This window comes from Molossus molossus, unplaced genomic scaffold, assembly GCF_014108415.1.
Source record: "Molossus molossus isolate mMolMol1 unplaced genomic scaffold, mMolMol1.p scaffold_m16_p_14, whole genome shotgun sequence".
Taxonomy (NCBI): domain Eukaryota; kingdom Metazoa; phylum Chordata; class Mammalia; order Chiroptera; family Molossidae; genus Molossus; species Molossus molossus.
The window spans coordinates 20,508,485-20,528,052 of record NW_023425349.1 but is presented as its reverse complement, the minus strand read 5'-3'; the positions used below and the strand labels follow the sequence as shown (position 1 = coordinate 20,528,052).

Sequence of the window (19,568 nt, the reverse complement as noted above, 5' to 3'; positions counted from 1 at the left end):
CATAAAGAGACTCAAAAGTCCAAACAAGATTAAGAGGAAGTTGCATTAATAAGAAACAATGAAGTCTTGGAAACGAAAACAAAATATAAAGGCCAAACATAAAAACTCAACCAGAAGCACTGAATAATAGGTCAGTCAATGCTGAAAAATAAATGTGTAAATTCCAACTTGAGGAATTCTCCGAAACACACAGAAAAAGAAATGATGATCTGGTCAGTATGGCTCAGTGGCTGAGCGTTGACCCAAATACCAAGAGATCACCGATTCGATTCCCAGTCAGGACACATGCTCAGGTTGTTGGCCTGATCCCCAGTGAGGGGCATGCAGGAGGTGGCCAATCCATGTTCTCTCTCACTGATGTGTGTGTGTGTCTCTCTCTCTCCCTCTCCGTTTCTCTCTAAAATCAATAAAGGAAAAAAAAAAAATTTTTTTTTAAAAGAAATTATATGAGATAGAATATAGGACAAAAAAATATGAGGACCAGTCCAAAATAGTCAATATCCATTTAATTTTTTTAGATTATATTTTTATACTATTCTGTATTCTTTTCCCCCCATCCCCCACCCCCATTCCGCTTGGCAACCATTAGTATTCATTTCAGAGTAATTGCAGAAGAGAATGGAGTAAATGTATAGAAATATTTTTTTAAATCCTCAGCTTATGTGTTCAAATCCAAATAACCTTTACAACTGCCAGGCATGAATGTTGAAAAAATGAAGGTCATTCTGAATGTCACAGAATAAGGGGGAAATGTATAAACCTCCTGAGAGAAAGGAATGGTAGTCTATGAGGAAACGAGAACCCATCTGACCTAGGACTTCTTGTCTAAAACACTGAAGGCTGGATAGCAACAGAGTAATGCCGACCGAGTTCTAAGGAAAAGGGAGCAAACATCAGGCTATATTTAAACAGAGGAATGACCTTTTAGACCATGAATGATCCCATACATCATACCACTGACATTTCTTCTCTGAAAAAGATTTTGAGAAAATACTGGAGCCAGTGAAAAACATCAGAATAAAGAATGTCAAGAAAGAGGAAGACATAATAAAACACAACGAAGAATGTTGAAAAATGAAACCAGTAAAACTTAGGGTTAAACAACTATTGATAATAAAATTATTATTTGTTTTGGCAATTGTCAAGGAAGAATTCTTAAAATAAAAATAACAGAGCCTGGCCAGTTTGGCTCAGTGGTTAGAGTGTTAGCCCTTGGACCAATGAGTCATGGGTTCGATTCTGGTCAAGGGCATGTACCTGGATTTCGGTTTGTCCCCAGCCCTGGTCAGGGTCGTGCAGGAGGCAACCAACCGATGTGTCCCTCTCACATTGATGTTTCTCTCTCTGTCTCCCTCCCTCTCCCTCCCTTCCACTTCATCTGAAGATAAATGGTAAAATGTCCTTGGGTGAAGATTGAAATAAATAAATAAATAAATAAATAAATAAATAAATAAATAAATAAATAAATAACAGAAAATAGCCCTGGTCAGTATGGCTCAATTGGTTGAACATCATACCCTGTCACCAGTTTCATTCCCTGTCAGGGCACATGCCCAGGTTGCAGGTTTGGTCCCTGGTTGGGGTGTGTACAGGAGGCAACTCATCAATGTTTCTCTCTCACATCGATGTCTCTGTCTCTCTTTCTCCCTCTCCCTTCCTATCTCTCTAAAATCAATAAAAACATTTTTAAAAATTAAATAAATAACAAAATAAATTCAATCTCAATCTAGGTCAAACTTTAGAAATGATTTCAACACTGTAGAATACAACATGTGCTTTTAGATTTGATCCATCATTTTAGCTTATCAAGATGTTTTGCTATTGTTGTTCATCCTCACTCAAGGATATTTTTCCATTGATTGTTTTAGATAGAGGGGAGGGAGGGAGGAAGAGAGAAAGAGAGAAGCACTGATGTGAGAGAGACACACTGAGTGGTTGCCTCCCACACGACCTGACTGGGGTGGGGATCAAATCTGCAACCCAGGTGTGTGCCCTTGACTGGAAATTGAATCTGAGACTCTTTGGTCCTCGGCCAACGTTCTAACCACTGAGCCAAACAAGCCAGGGCATCAAGATTTTTTTCAATCCCACTGAGGAATGTGTAAATGTGTATGTATGGCTTTGACACAGCCTATCCACCTGCTCCAGACCCCTCAAAAGATAGTGGGAATTACTGTTTTTTGTTTTTGTTTTTTCAGTAGAATTCTAAAAACAAGTAATACAGCCCTGACCAGTTTGGTTCAGCAGTTAATGTCAGCCCACAGACCGAAGGGTGAAGGGTGGCAGGTTCAATCCCTGGCCCTGGTCAGGGTTGTTCAGGAGGCAACCAATCAATGTGTGTCTCTATCTCTCTCCCTTCCTTCCTTCCACTCTACTAAAAATCAATGGAAAAATATCCTTGGGTGAAGATTAACCAAAGAAACAGCAGTACAGATAACTGTAGGGCAACAACGTGGCCCAGCAGCAGTGGCACGGAGAAGACATGCAGTTTCCGAGCACTGCTTAGCGCTGTGTGAGTCACTGCAGTCCTTAATCAGTTTGCTTTGTACAGTCATTCGACAGCCTTGTAGCAATCATCGTTATGACTGTTAGGAACTATTCCTGCACTTCATCTTGCACTTATCAGGCAATATTCTAAACTTTCATTATTTATTACTGATTATTTCCATCTTATTTAGTCCTCAAAATAACCTCGGAGGCAGATGCTATTATTATCCCCATTGTCAAGATAAAGTAGCTGAAGGTGATTGAATGCCTGGACTGAAGTCACGGAGGTAAATAGTGGGAAGCCAGGTATCTGGCTCCAGAGACCATATTCTGAACCACTATACTGCACCGTCTCTCCCATCACAATCTAATTGTATGATCATCCAATCAACAATTCCCCGCCACAGACATCAAAGGTATCATTAATTGCCTTAATGAAGCCTAGATATATCTACTAGGTATCATTAAGATGGGTATGACATGATTTTGACTTTTAATCCCCTGCCACCTCTCATGCTCATAAACCATCACTTTTCTAACCCATTCTAGGATCTTGAGTGGATAAACCCAGTAAGCTCATCAGAACAACTTCTCCACATACTGGTGAATTCCATGGTGTCTCCAAGGTTATATATGTTTGCTTGTGAAGAAAAAAAAAGTTCTAGCCCTGGCGGTAGAGTGTCGACCCCCAGACCACAGAGCTTCGAGTCCAGTCAAGGGCACATACCTGGGTTGCAGTTCATCCTGGCCCTGGTTGGGGTCCCATGTAGGAAGCAGCCCATTGATGTGTACCTCTCGCACTGATGTTTCTCTCTCTCTCCCTTTCTCTCCATCTCTCTCCCTCCCACTCTAGCTGAATAGAAAAATATCACCCTGGCCGGTTTGGTTCAGCAGTTAGAGCATCAGCCTATGGTCCAGAGAGTCCTGGGTTCAGTTCCTGCTAAGGGCACATACCTCGGTTGCAGTTTGTCCCCAGCCCCGGTTGAGGTCTTGTAGGTGGCAACCAGTCGATGTGTCTCTCTCACATCAAAGTTTCTCTCTCTCTCTTCCTCCCTCTCTCCCTCCTGCTCTATCTGAATATAAATGCAAAAATGTCCTTGGGTGAGGATAAAAAAACAAGTTTTAAAAAAATGAAAATATCCTCAGGTGAAGATTAAAAAAAAAAAGTTTTTTAATGTTCTAAGCAACTTTATTAACATACTTAACTAATCAAGGGGGGAAATCCCCTATATCCTATTCTATATATTGGATTATGTACCTTTTTTTTTAATCCTCACCCGAGGACATTTTTTTTTCATTTATCTTCAAATAGAGTGGAGGGAGAGTGGGAGGATGAGAGAGAGAGAAACATCAATGTGAGAGAGACACATCAAGGGGCTGCCATCCACACAACCCCAACTGGGGCCGGGAACGAACTGCAACCGAGGTCCGTTGCAGGAACCGAACTTCAGTTACTTAGTGGGAACTGAACCCAGGACTCTCTGGTCCACGGGCTGACACTCTAAATGCTGAGCCAAACCTGCCAGGATGAGGATTATGTAACTTTATCCACAGCTAGAACAATTTCTTGCTAGAAAGGAGCAAAACTGAGCAGGACACTCTGACCTGGTCCCAGGGCCCTGCAGTTCTATATTTAGCCCTTTCCACTAATAATAGCATGGGTTTGAAAGTCAGAAAGACCCAGGTTTGAGAACTGATTCTGCTACTTACTACATATACTAATGTCTGTTCCTTAACCTTTCTAAACCACTTCTGTTACATGAAGCTAATTATAGTAGGTTTTTTTGTGGGGATTCAATAAAACATGTAGAAAGCACTTAGCACAATGCCTGGCAGCCCGAAGGTCCTCAAGACATGTTAGCCAATGCATGAATGAGTTTGTATCTCTGCTGACTCAGATCTCCCTGGAGCACGAGCCACTCCTTCATACCTGAGCCTGAGCGTGGCCATGAGCAATGCCGCCCGGGGTCTGGGGAGTGGCCACGGCTTGTTCCACTGGATTTGCAAGCTCCGAGACAGAGCAGAAAGTCCTCCTAGAGGACCCTTCGCTGGAACAAGAGGGCCAAAGGGGCAAATGTTTAAGAAGAAGCTAGCCTGTGAGTACCCCTCAAACACCAGCCCTTGTCTCGTTAAGTCTTTAAAACATGAAGACTTAGAATGGACCCAACAAGAAAAATGCATTCAAGCACTTTCAAGTTCACAAAAATGCTCTCAAAACCAACTTTTCTCCATATTGACACCTAAGAACTAGATCCTCCTAACTTCACGAAGTCAGATGAGACAAAAAGCATTCCCTCACGACTTGGAAAGTACATTTATTTATGTTATCCTGCCACCTTCCCCCCTCAAATGCCAAATTGAGCTAAGAAGCCTATATTTTATGAAGCCACATTAGAGGAAAACACACACCCATTTAAAATCAGAACTGTTACATTCACATCATTTATTAATATTATCCAGTGTTGGAGAGGATGTGAAGAATTGAACACCTTCATAAAGTGAGTGGTAGTCAGAGAGACTATTGCTATGAACTTTCTGGAAGGCAGTCTGGCATTGTGTATCAAATGTAAAATAAGGAGATAATTATTTTTAAGCATGTAAGTACAAGGATGAACATTATAGCATTTCTTCCAATAGCAAAACAACAACAACCAAAAAAAAAAAACAACCAGAAATAATCACGACAGGGGGAAAAACCACTTAAGTAGCATAGTATACAGCTGTATAATAAATTCTATGTAGTTCATTTAAAAGGTACTGTATATCTACCTCTATTATTTTATTTTATTTTTTTTTTTTTATCCTCACCCGAGGATATTTTTCCATTTTTTGTACAGATAGAGTGGGAGGGAGAGAGAGGAAGGGAGAGAGAGAGAGAGACATCGACGTGAAGGGACACATCGAGTGGCTGCCACCCGCACGACCAACCAGGGCCGGGGACAAACTGCAACCGAAGTACGTGCCCTTAGCGGGAACCGAACCCGGGTCTCTCCGGACCACAGGCCGACGCTCTAACTGCTGAGCCAAACTGGCCAGGGCTACCTCTATTATTTTAAAAGAGATTTCTAATTTACATACAATAAAATGTACTGATCTTAAGTGTTTAGGTCATGAGTTCTGAATCAAAAGATGGTTACACCAAAGCTCCACCCCCAAAACGTTAGAGGCACTATTGCCCCTCATTGGGAGTGAGAGGGCATTCCTGAGTTCCCCTGCAGGTTGATGTCCCCCACACTTTACTCTTACTTGCTCGAGCCCCAGATGTAAATAGCCCAGGTGCTTCCCCAAGGCCCTCTTTGCCAGGAGATGACAGCCCAGGCCTTATTCCCACAGTCTCGTTTCTGTCCATTCACTCTCATCCAGCTCACAGCAACCTCACACTGGAAGTGCCCCACAGTTTCTTCCTCTGGATTGTGGCACATGACGAAGTTTCAGTGATCCCCAGGAGTCATTCAGGGGGCAGCCCTGGAGGCAAGACCTTCTGCAGGTTCTCCAGAACTGGAACCCCTACACTAGAACCCCTGCACTCACTCCTCATCTATCCTTGGTGACGTCCAAAGAGGCCTACCTGCAACCAGCTCCTGACCTTGACTTGAACTCTGCAAAGTATGAGAAACATCTGGATGCAGGATTCCTCATAATTCAAGAACTATGATTCACATCCTGTGGTTCCAGGCACACGCTGGCTAACTGCTGATACCCCAACACTTGCTAAGCCTCTGACCCAGCTAAAGTCCAAAGATGTTTCTGCAGCAACTGTGATGCCAAAAGAAACTCAGAATCATCAAGAAAAGTAATCCATCAGCTTTCACAAAGCGATAACTAGAGACCTCGGGAGGAAAGGTCTGTGAATGAAAGACTGCCGATGGACATGGGGCTTCTTTTAGGGCAGAAGACGTTATGAAATCTGATGGTGGTGACTGTTGCACAACTTGGTAAATATACTAAAAACCACTGAATTATATACTTCAAAGGGGTGAATTTTATGGTATGTGAATGATATGTCAACTTTTTTTTAAAGGACACGTCACTTAATAATTACAAGAAGTAGAATAAATAGAAGCAGGGTCCCAACCAGGATTTTATTCCAGGAAGACTGATTCTTATTAGGCTGACATCTATTTAACCCTTGCATTAATTTTTTTCTTCTTCTATTTTTTAAAAAATAGAATGCATCCTTGAGAACTACAGTGACATAGTTATAAAAGTTTTTCCTGGAAAACTCCCACAGCCTTGAAAACATCACGTCCTCCAGAAAGTTCCCGAATCCCTTTCCCACTTCCAAGTGCCCCTGTGGATTCTGGCTTCTACTAAGCACCCTTTATTCTGAAATTAGCTGTCACTAACACTTTATTCTGAAATTAGCTGTCTGCATCACCTCCCACTAGCATAGCCTTGGCACACAGAAGGGCATGAGAAATGTGTATTGAATGAACTGAACACCAGATCATCATCTTGTAAGAATCTTTTTTAATTGGTACTTAAAAAAAAAAAACCCACCTAATTTAATCCTGCAACACTGCACTTCTGCAATCGTGCAGCAAGTAATTTGCTACCTAAAACAACAGGATATTATCAAATGTCTTCTCTGAATAAATATGCTCATTCATGCCAAGAATAAATCAAGTGGACCCTTGAAGAGATCATTACCTTGGTACAGGTCAAGAGGGAAAATGGATCAGAGCATTAGAACCTGTGGTTCTTGGGGGGGGGGGAGGATGGTAAGAAGATAAACCATGTTCTCCTCTCTTTTCCATGAAAACCTTTAAACAACAAAGCTTTTAAGCAGCGTTATTAAGTCTGTACAAACCCAGCTCAGAACCAGAAGTCTCTTCCTGCTTTTCCTCTTCATTACTGATAGTACAGGGGCCTCTAAAAATTAGGAGGGTTTTGTCCACCCCATTGTATTCAACCAACATATGCCCAGAACTCTGACCATCAAAGCCACTGAGGTCTGAAAAGTTACACTCCTCACTCAGCTTGTTCCTGTGGGAGGGGAGTCCACACCTCTAACAGGTGTAGCATTCTGACCTCCTGGAGCCAACATCATGGTGCCCACCCCCGGGTACCTTAAGGGGCAATGTGCACAGATCTGGTGAGTGCCAGTCACCCCAAGAACAAACAGCCCACCTGGGGCTGTAGGAACCTGCCGATGGCACACCATCTCTGAGAGCCCTCCTTGTTATTTGTTATGAAAATGTTCAAACACAGAACAAGAAAAAGAACATCACAGCAAACTCCCTTAGACCACATCCCCCAGATTCAACAATTGTTCACATTTGCCCTTTAAAGTACCTTACAGATATAATCACACTAGCTATTTCATAATAACACCCAGATTCTTCATCACGCATCTCCCCAAATAAGAATATTATCATAAATGCCACAGTACCATTTTCCCACCTAACAAAATCAACAGTATCTCTCTACTATTAACTAATACTCAGGCCATGTCCAAATTTCCCTCATGGACATTCTTACAGGAGAGTCCCTCCCTTAAATCACACCCTGTCCCGGCCCTGCTCTCTCCCTCCTCCGCACCCCAGATGCTGCCCTGTCATCACCAAGTTGCGGTCACTGCAGCCCCCTCTTGAGTACCTGTGCAAAAGGTGCCATCGTTGGGGATGAACGTCTTGTTGTTGTTTGTGGCTCGATATCCTTCCAGGCAAATGCAGTAGAAGCCTCCGAGCGTGTTGTGGCAAGATGTGTGGTTCCCACAGACCACAGTGGCCCCAAACTGGCACTCATTTTTATCTGTTGACACAGTGAGATAACACCCAGGAAAGGCTATCAGTCCACACCGTGTTCGACATCCCACCGTCCTCCTGTGCTGTGGACTTGGGAATCGATATTCTGGGAAAAGAGTCCCCAGCCTCTTTGCCTGCCACTGTGCTTCTCAGACTACAGGACATGGGCCCCCCGGAGTCATACGCCAGGTGTATATGAAACCACAAGAGAAATCCAACATCTCCATCTGGAAATCCATCTTATTTGAAGATGGGGAGGTGGGGGTTCCGTTTGAACTTTTCCACACTTGAACAGGTCTCATCATAGGCCTGGGAAAATATATGTTGCAGAATCTCACTTTTCCAGGGCGGCCATTCTTCTTGCCTTTTCTCATGAAAGGAGGAGGATTTTACATGCAGTGATTAACTGAAAACATTGTTACTTCTCAGTTACCAGGAAACACAATGGCATTAGCGCGTTCCATCCGGGAGCAGGGCTACTATTGTAGCAGGAGCTCCTGCTAATGGTCAGTGACCCGTGTGGATAATATTAGTCACCCAGTGAGGCGGAGCTGGACTGTGGGATGCTTGATGAGTCCACAGAAGCCTGCCCCGAGTATTTTTAACTCAATAATTTGACATAGATGCAAAATGAAAGTAAACCTCCCTCCGGTCTCTGTCCTTGGGCCCAGGAATCAGCAGACTTTGGCCGTAAAGGACCGGTCGCAGGTCTCTGGTTATAAAAGCCCCACCACGCCTTTGGAGCCTGAAAGCAGCCATAGACAATGGGGGGTGTGGGGAGAATGAGCAGTGTTGTGTTCTAATAAAACTCTATTTACAGCGCTGGCCTGTGTGGCTCAGTTGGTTGGGTGTTGTCCCATGCACTGAAGGGTTGCCAGTTCAATTCCAGGTCAGGGCACATGCCCAGGTTTCGGGCTCAATCCCCAAGGCGGGGGGTAGAGATCAATGTTGCTCTCATATCTATGTTTCTCTCTCTCTCTCTCCCTCTCCCTTCCTCTCTCTCTAAAAATCAATTTAAAAATATATATATATGCTTAAAAAAAACAACTGTATTTACAAAAACAGACACTGGCCAAATTTGGCCCTCAGGCCATAGTTGCCAACTCTGCCCCAGCCTCTACCGTCAGAGGAAACTCCTATGATCAATTTCTTATGCATCTTTTAAGAGCTGATCTATCCAGCTAGTAGTCTGTATTTTTTTTTTTTATCCTCACCCGAGGACATTTTTGCATTTATCTTTAGATAGAGAAGGAGGGATAGAGGGAGGAAGAGAGAAAGAGAAACATCAAGGTGAGAGAGACACATCGAGTGGCTGCCACCCACACAACCCCAACCAGGGCCGGGAAACTGCAACCGAGGTACGTGCCCTTAGTGAGAACTGAACCAGGGTCTCTCTGGTCCACAGGCCGACGCTCTAACCACTTAGCTAAACCAGCCAGGGCTCCAGCTAGTAGTTTGAAGTTTTTTGTTTTTGTTTTTGTTTTTTGGGGGGAGGTTGGAACCATCAATCATCAATTTATGAACCGCAGGTTTTTTGTTTTGTTTTGTTTTGTTTTGTTTGATACATGCCCCTAGCCGCTAGGGCCTAGAGAGAACGGAACCTGGAACTCTGTGGTCCTCAGGCTGATGCTCCAGCTGCTGAGCCAAACAGGCCAGGGCTGCACCGCAGTTTTTGTTTGTTTTTAGTGAATTATTACAGCCTTGGTTCCCTTGAAGCAGTTCCAGTGCCTCTCACAATGGCACTCAATTCCTGCTAACTCAGAAGCACCCTACACCCTAACATGGTGTTGGATGGTTTTCGTTTTTCTTCTTTTCATTTTTCTTGCATTATCTTTGTTAAAATTTAATTGAGACATGATTCATTGTTAAAACTGTCTGTGGTTAGATGTGCACGGGAGCACTTACAGAGACAGAGCCAGGCCAAGCGTCCATCCAGCTGACAACACTGCACGGGGTCGCAGACACAAGCCCAGCTGCCCATAAAATGGGACATGCCCATCCTTTGCCATCCCTGCCGTCGCCTCGGAGGCATGTCTCCCCTGTAGGCTTCGCCAGAAGGAATATTTGGGTTTGGAGGAGATTCAGGAATGTTTAGGTCCCTTGGTATAACACCATGTTATAGCACCTCTGGCACAGGTATAACTCACCTGTAACCTGCGGCACAGTCTCAGCAGGCCCAGTACTAGACTATGCAGTGTCTAGTGTTTGGGGGCAAGTACCACATAAGTTAATAAAGCGCTCTCCTTCCATTGGGAGAAGTCTGTATGGTTCAGAAGTCAAAGAGCGATCAAGAGGGCAGGGAGCTTTCCTGGGAGGAGGACCTCATTAGGGAGAGAGCAGAGAAGAATTATCCATGGTCCTCAACTCCAACTTCATTGCCAAGACGCTGCTGGCAATGGGTGTAGGGAGAGGGACGACGGAAATTCCCAGGAACCTTGGGCTGCCGGGCAGCCACACTTCTCGTGGGCAGAATCCTAGAGAGAGAGCAAAGATGGCCCATCTCTAGCCTGCAGGGATCAGCAGTGGAGCGTGGTTGTGAAGCTTGTGTCTCTGAAGTAGAATATGACTTTTTGTTGTTCTTGTTGTTAATCCTCACACAAGGATATTTTTTTCATTGACTTTTAGAGAGTGGAAGGAGGGAGGGGGGGAAGAGAAAGACAGACATCAATGCGAGAGAAACACATGGATTGGTTGCCTCCCACATGCACCCAGATCGGGGCCAGGGATTGAACCTGCAATCCAGGTACATGCCCTTGACTGGGAATCGAACCTGCAATCCTTTGGTCCTTGGGCAGATGCTCTAACCACTGACCCACACAGGCCAGTGCTAGAATATGACTTTTTGAACTCAAAACTGAGTTGTTGTTTTTTAGGGAGGACAACAAAACACAGAAAAACAAAGATATCACAACAAAGTTGTATACACTGCCGGTCCACAACCTCAAGGCAAAACTATCAATATTTTTACTGCATGTAACAAGGGTTCTGGGAGGAAACTGTGATTACAGTAACATTCACTATTATAAAGTTACTGTGAAAGTCTCTCTCTCTCTCTGAATTGGGCTTGAATCTGGATATTATCTGATTCTCATGGCATGATAAATACCAAGAGGCAAAAAAAATAATCTCAGATGCTTCTAGCCTAAACGTTTTTATAGTCTTTTTTTTTTTTTATCCTCACCCGAGGACATTTTTCCTTTTTTTATTCAGATAGAGCAGGAGGGAGAGAGAGGAAGAGAGAGAGAGAAACATCGATGTGAAAGGGACACATCGAGTAGCTGCCTCCCACATGACCCAACCAGGGCCGGGGACAAACTGCAACCGAGGTACACGCCCTTAGCGGGAACCGAACCCGGGTCTCTCTGGACCGCAGGCCGACGGTCTAACCACTGAGCCAAACCGGCCAGGGTCGTTTTTATATTCTTTTAAGTCACCCAAGACCCCAAAAGGTCATAACCACAAAAAATTTGGAGGATGGATTCTGGTAGACATGAGACCCAAAACAATAGTATTTCATCAATTAGCCAAAAAGTCTAATAGGCAATTGTGTTTTGTTTTTTTCTCATGATACTAATACACATAGCTTTATATCAAAACAAGCAGAGAAATTAAGAAACTCCATGTTGACTTGAATTGCTAAGTTAAACTCAAGACTTGAAACAGATTTCAAATTTGTGTTAGGCCAGAGAGTTTCCAGAGATTCAAGTTCAATGACCTCTAACATGAGGGATGCTTCCTTGGAAACACTAGCGACAGGACATAGCCAAACACTAAAACAAAGACCTATTATAATGGACAAAACTTCTTGTAATAAAAACAGAGGGACTAAAATAACAATGTTTTCCTCCCAAGGACATCAACTCTTTAACACTAGAGAATCTTGTTTCTTGGTTCATTCAACTTTTCAACTTAACGCAGGATTCAGAACTTACCAATACACTGAGTCCTCCCGTTTCCCACAAATCCGTATTTGCAAATACACATCTTCTTCCCTTCTCTTTGCTTGCAGGTGGCATGTTCATGGCAAGTGGCACAGATGTCTACATCTGAATCATAAATAGCATATTTCAGGAAAAGAAAAATTCAATCACCTACTTTAGAGGAATCATATTTTGTGTATAAACATTTATAATGGAGAACCAAAATCTGAATATTAAAATTTAAAAGGATCTGATCCCATCCTGAAAAACTACTCATTGTCCAAAGAGTCGAGTGCAAACTCCTCCACCTGGCAATCAAGGCTCATAACAGCCTAACTCTTGACTAACTTGTCCAGCTTGGCTGTTCCCAAACCCGAACCACACACGGTATTCTCTGGGCAGGAGGTTGGCTAGTCTTTCCCATTCATGCTGTCCACTCATACTCCATGCCATGGTCATGAGGTTCTTCCCTCCGATTAGAATGCTTATCCCTCCATCTCTGTCCAGCTAGCTGGCACCTATTCCTATTTCAAAACGCAACTTAAACATCACATTCTCCTGACATTTTCCCCATTCCTTGAAGAAAATGAAATGTATCTTTCTCTGTGTCCCCCTAGCATCTGTATATTACCCTATCAACCATGTTAATTTTCCATTCTATTCTATTCCAGCTCTGTCTTCCCAGCTTGGTATTATGCATGAGTTTTTCAAGGACAGGGATCATGTCATTTGCCCAAGTGTCATTATTTATACAATGTAAGCATTCTATTTTTTTGTTGTTGTTGTTGTTAATCCTCATGCAAGGATATTTTTCCAATGATTTTTAGAGAGAATGGAAGCGGGGGGGGGGGGGGAATGTCAATGTGAGGGAGACACATTGATTGGTTGCCTCCCACATGACCCTGACCAGGGCTGGAGATTGAACCTGCAACCCAGGTATGTACCCCTGACTGGGAATTGAACCCAAGACCCTTCTGTCCTCGTCCAATGCTCTAACCTCTGAGCCAAACCAGCCAGGGCCATTCTATCTATTTTTATTGACCAACTGAATAAAGGGGTCTGTAACCCTACTAACTATACCTCAGAAAGCTAATGGTGGGGAGAAAAACTTCTCTACTACCCTATCTATTTTCCTTTTAGGAAAAAACTGAACGTGTTGACAATGTCAGTTAGATAATAGCGGGTCCCAGCAGGATGACCAGATCCCAATAACTTAGATAAGCAGCAAAAATGTCTGGGGCTAAAACTCCTGAAACATCCAAATCTACCAGATGGTGATCTATGGCTCAAGATCAAACAAGAATTCCGACCAGAGGCGAGTGAGGTGTCGCCTTGCACTCTGGGTGTCTGTAATTTCAGGAGTGGCCCGGTAAGGAGAACCTCCGCATGGAATTTCATCTCAGTCTGGCCCCATTACTGCCCTGGTAATAAAGACAGAGCCCTCAGGCTGCTCCGGGTATGAAACCAACTGAGACAGGGAGATTTTTAAATACTCTAAACCAGGATTGTTGTTTGTTTTTTTAAACAAAAGATAACACAGAAATTAGACAAACCACTACTTATTACTAATACCAAATTAACCATGGCATCTTAAAAAAATTGATCATACCCAGACCATAAAGAAAAATACAACAAATTTTTTAAAAAATATAAATTGTGGAAGTCATACTATCTGACTACCATGTAATAATGTGATAAAACTACAAAATGAGATTAGCATACCCCCCCAAAAACCCTATCTGTAACTACAGAATATTCTCCCAGTTAATTCTTGGGACAAAAAGGATGTCAAAATTGAAATGTTTACTACCAGATGTAAAAACTTACCTACTCCAGAAATTTTGAGTTTTACATGTCTTTATGCTTTAAACAAGAGAAAGAAAATCAGACAGCCAGGGGTGAGGTGGGGGGCAACTAGAATTTTAACGCAGGAAGCTTTAAAAAGATGAAAAAATAAAATAGAGGTTTATGAAGATGTTCGGGTCTAGTATAAATCAAAAAGATGTTAAAAATTAGAAAATACATTCTAATTCATTAAAAACAATTTCTTTTCCAAAGTCAGTGCATCATAAAGGTCAGTAATCAAAACTCAAGTAAGACAGGTGAGGGGGTTATAAAAAGAACACCTACAGCCCTGGCCGGTTTGGCTCAGCGGTTAGAGCGTCAGCCTGCGGTCCAGAGAGACCCAGGTTCAGTTCCCGCTAGGGGTGCATGCCTCAATTGCAGTTTGTCCCTGGCCCTGGTTGGTCAGGCGGGTGGCAGCCACTCGATGTGTCCCTTTCACATTGATGTTTCTCTCTCTCTCTCTCTTCCTCTCTCTACTTCCCACTCTATCTGAACAAAAAATGGAAAAATGACCTTGGGTGAGGATTAAAAAAAAGAAAGAACACCTACAAACTTAGGAATAAGAAAGAGCTCAGAATAAAAAAATACATATAACATTTCTTTAAATTACAAATGAAAGATTTTCAGATTTAATACCACAGATTTTAATAGACTCTCAACCCCACCCTACCCCCTCAAAATGACCTCCAGGACTCAGAAGGTACAAGTCCTGGGAGGGAAGATAAGAGCAGACGAAGAATGTCAACAATATTTCAGAAAGTGGAAGAAGTGGACACATGAGAATTGCCTGAGAGAGAAGAACAGCCAACTTTAAAAAACTCAGTAATTGGCGTCACTGAGTACATCAGAAGGCAAGCATAAGGGAGAGGCCTGAAAGTTCATGGAACTGCCTGAAAATATGCCTAAGGAGTAGTTAGATGCCCAGATCCCCTCACTAACCCCAGCATAGATGAAGTTTTGCAATGGGAAGAAAATGGACCAGAAAAATTCCTGGTAACAGGGACAACAGACAAAGCTGAAGTGAGCATGAGCCCCTCACCTAAATGTTCACTAATATGGGCTAAATGCATGTAACCATTTTGACATTAAAAAAAATATATATGTTTGTATTGATTGATTCTTTAGAGAGAGAGGGAGAGAGATAGAAACATCGATGTGAGAGAGAGATATCGATCGGCTGCCTCCTGCACGCCCCCTACTGGGCAAAGAGCCCGCAACCCAGGCATGTGCTCTGACTGGGAATCAAACCAGGACCTCTCAGTACATAAGATGACTCTCAATCCACTGAGCCACACTGGTCGGGTATCATTTTGACATTTTAACACATCTTTTAAAACAGTTCCATAGGGCACTGTCAATCTATCATCACATGTGACCAAAATTCTGAGAGTACTTTTAAAATAATGGATCCCCAGTCAAGTCCACAGACCCAGCTGTGATTAAACATAAAATGATGAACATTCTCCCCAGTGCGTGTGTACAGTGCAGTAATAGATATAAACACCATCTAATAAAATCAACCAAAAATGGTAACATGTTTGTTTTTTTTAATATGATATGCTTGTCTCTATAAAGATGGCAGCATTTATATACATCCAGTTCCAGAAATTAACATGTGGAAAGAGATTACTTCATATAACTGTTGAGTGAATCTAACAAACACACACAAGAAACTAAGAAGCAAAGTAGTACCACCCACTCAGATAAATTAAAGGCAGTCCCATCTGAATTAGTGAAGGAAAGAACCTAAGTATTTTAAAATAAATTTAATTAAGTTCAGGTTCATTCAATAGATAGCACCAGACAGACAAAACATGGCCCTGTAGGAAAGCAGCCAGGTAGAAGAAAGGGCTGGACTTGAGAGTCAGAACTGGATCCTAAAACTAGCTGAGTCCAATTCATGTGTGACCTTTAGCAAATCACTTAATCTCCCCAAGTCTCGGTTTCTGCATCTGTAAAACAAGGGCTTTGGGCTTCTCAGATTTTAAAATGCATTCAAATTACCTGAGGACCTTGTTAAACCCAGTCTCTGATTCAGTGGGACCAGGGTGGGGCCCTATATATTGCATTTCCCCCAAGCTCCCAGGTGAGCCACATTTGAGCAGCGGGTTAAATGGCCCTGAAGTCCTTTCCCTCTAATGTTCTGACACTTCATCCTCAGGACACCTGTGTTAATGACTCATTAAGAATACTTTAGCATAAGTGGAACCCCAAGGACAGTACCTGGTATGTTTGGCTCAATAAACATTTGTTCCCCACACTGGCCAAAAAGACAAGATGTATGCCAGGGTACCAAAGACTTCTCAGCCCACCTGCAGAAGAGAAAGTGGTTTCCAGAGGAAGAGGGGCCTCAGCCCAAGTTTCTCATTCAGCCACAATGAGCATAGTCTGCTGGGCCGTGTAGGGCGGCCCTCTGAGTTCTCAATGCTTGAAGGACCAAGCAGCCTCTTGTCCTAAAGAAAAGGGCAGGGAGCACAATCCCAATCCAAAACTAGATGATGGAGAGGGAGATGGGGAGGGAGGGGGCTGCTAACCACACACAGTGTCATTGTTCAACAGCCCGAAGCTCAGGTAAGATTCATCTGGAATTAGGGTGACCAATCCGTCTGAGTTTTAATACTGAAAGGCCTGCCCGGGATGGTTTGGTTAAGTGGTTAGAGTGACGGCCCTCAGACCAAAGAGTTGAGGGTTCAATCCTGAGCAAGGGAACATACCTAGGTTGCAGTTCCGTTCCCAGCCCTGGTCGGAGTCTTGAGGGAGGTAACCAATCGGTGTGTCTCTCTCACATCAGTGTTTCTCTCTCTCTCCCTCCCTCCCATCTCTGAAAATCAATGGAAAAGGAAAACTATCCTCAGGTGAGGATTTTTTAAAAAAAGTCCTGTATCCCAGGGAAAACCCTCAATTTGGTGCAAATCAAGACAGTCACCCTACCTGGAGAGCTTGTTAAAACAGAATCAATCCCCAGAGACTCTGATTCAGTGGGGGTGGGGTGGGGTCTGAAAATCTGCATTTCTGACAAGCTGCCAGGTGGACCACGCTATGAGCTGTGTTGCAGGTCTAGCTCAACCTCAGGACTTGGGTCAGACTCCTGGGGAAGGAAACAGCAATACTGAAGAAGTCTTTGACCAAGTCTAGATTGATGCGAAGCATAGCCCTGGGACCAGTGTGCCGGAGAGAAGAGCCCCAGCGAGGGGAACTCTCCAGGCCAACAGAAAGATCGCTATGCGTTTGCTATAACCTGAGCGGGACTTCTGTCCAGGGCAGCTTCACATCCAGGTCAAGGATGACTTTAGTTCTGTCATCAGCAGACTGCTCAGGAAAGCAGGGAGGTGACTGCAGCGGTGAGGGACACCCCACCCCAGGGATGCCTAGAAGTACTAGCAGAGAGACAGGAGAGCGGGGATTCCAAAATCGAGAAGGAAGAGCCTGACGAGTATTTTATTATTTTTACTGTATTCCCAGCTAGGGCTGTCCTGCTAGATTCACTTCCCTTCTCCACGCTGCAGGAACTAAGTTTTAACCACATCCAAAAAAGAGAGGATGAGATCTAGGTTGGCATCTTCTTTCTTGCTCCCTGGTTCTATGATCTTACACTGCCAGTCTTCCACTTCAGTCTGAGATGGAGATCGTGTTGTGAGGATTAAATAAGAAATATAAATGCTGTATGAGCTCTAAAGCACTAGACTGAGATAATTTACATGAATATTTATGTCTCTTTTCATAGATACTGTCACTATTGCCAGAAACAAGTCACGCAAGATGCAGTGCCTGGTATTGGTCACAGTGGTTCAAAGCAGGGTTAAGAGAGAGATTACTTGGTCTACAGTCCTAACCCTGACATTTGTTAGCTGTGTAATCCTTGACAATCCCTGTGCCTCTGTTTCCTATAAATCTATAAGATGAGGATAACAAACCTACCTCATATGGTTGAGAATTAGAGTAAATGAGTTAATACATGTAAAGCAAATAGAATGTATTAGACATTATTATAACAACCACTCAACAATTCTTTATTAATGAATAAATGACAGCTAGCCAATTATGCTAATAAAGAGAGTGATAAAGAACTGCAATGATGAAAAACCCCAAAAAGCAACAATTTTTTATGGACAGATACATATCTGTTCATGGGGCTGATACTCCAGGAACCATAATATCTCATTTTATATAATCAATACCATTGTAATTAGCTAGTTATTAATAATAGGAAAGGAGCAAAAGGGAAGCCAGACATTATAAGCGTGGCCATTTGGGCAGCTTCACCAGGAAGCTGCAATTTCACACTCCCCAGGGAACCACCAGACCATTCCCTGCAGATCACTGGGCGAAGGAGTCCAACAAAGGGGAGACAGATGCATGTGCAGTGAAGTTAGGGTGCTTAGGGAAAGTGCCTGTCAGTCACACCTGGGAACAGAGATCATTGGCCAGATGAGCATGGCAACTGCAAGCCTGAAAAAATTGGGGAATACATAATCCCCTAAACAAATAAACTCTCTTGGTGCTCTTGGCTCAAAGAGCTCTCTTGTTCCCACTTCCTTGCATTCGCCTGCGTTTCCTCCAGAGCCATATGGCCCTGCTGGCCCCAATGCAATGGACTGCTGGACTGCAGCGGGGAACACAAGCTAAGTTAGCCTGATGCTGAATTGGACTGTCCCAACACGGAACGAAAACACTGGACACTGACTCTGATTCTAGACCTACTGAATCTACAGCTACACTTCTTCCTTGGTGGGTAAAAGGGACCTCGGAAACTCCGAAATGTAATTCCACAGAAATATAAATCACTTGTTCTCCCATAGAATCTCAGAAAATTATTTAACTCAGGCTATCGCAAGAATTCCACTCCCACGAGCAACAGGTGGGGACAAGGCCCTCTCCCCACCTGTGATGGAATCACTCCCTGCTTTCCCCACATCCTCCCAGCCTCCTGGGTAATACCTGACTCAGAAGTTGGAACTCAGCTTCCTGGGGTTTTCAGCACTGCTCACCCCTCCCTCCTCTCCACCACACACCAAGTAAACCCACACCTCGGAGGGAACGGTGGCTGCCAGCCCGAGCAAGCTCCTCTCACTCCCGATTTCAATACCAAGCAACAACTTAAAGCCCCTTCTGAAATAAAAGCAGGTGGACTTGGACAATACAGTGAAGGGATTTTGTCCGCTGCCAAGGGAAGAAGGTAGTTTAAAAGCACAAATGGAGTGCCTAAATAAGAATCTTAATCTGATCCCCAGCCATTCAGGTAGACCAACAAATCCACAGCACAACCTTCATGAGATCCTGAATCTCAAACTTATGAAGACACGTGGAAACTGATGAAGTGACCTGAGGAAATAAGCAATGGGGACACCACCCTCTGGAAGAGAAAGCATCTCCAGTCTTCTGCAACATGACATAAAATTGCACTGCTCTTAAGAGACTGCATCAAATTCCAGAGAGGGAAGGAATCTAAGACACCTTATATACTCTCCTCTCCAGCATTCCTAACAGAAACAAGCAAAAATGTAGCCTCTGCTTTAAAATCGTCCAAGACAGAAAGCACTCTACACTTCCAAACAATGGAATCCTTGCA

The 19,568-nt window shown here is 43.4% G+C and overlaps 1 protein-coding gene across 6 annotated transcripts in view; it reads right to left on the bottom strand.

Annotated features, from left to right (window-relative positions):
• Positions 1–19,568, bottom strand: part of SUSD1 (sushi domain containing 1) — a 147,511-nt gene that overhangs the window by 94,825 nt on the left and 33,118 nt on the right. For 3 of the 6 annotated variants that reach the window (XM_036261796.1, XM_036261798.1, XM_036261801.1), the window contains 2 exons: positions 12,167–12,280; positions 8,086–8,241 (listed from right to left, as the gene is read on the bottom strand). In XM_036261796.1, coding sequence (XP_036117689.1) covers positions 8,086–8,241; positions 12,167–12,280 — 270 coding nt within the window. Of the gene's footprint in view, positions 1–8,085; positions 8,242–12,166; positions 12,281–16,222; positions 16,487–16,930; positions 17,025–19,568 lie in introns of those variants that run through there. The other 3 variants (XM_036261797.1, XM_036261802.1, XM_036261800.1) reach the window with 3 other exon arrangements.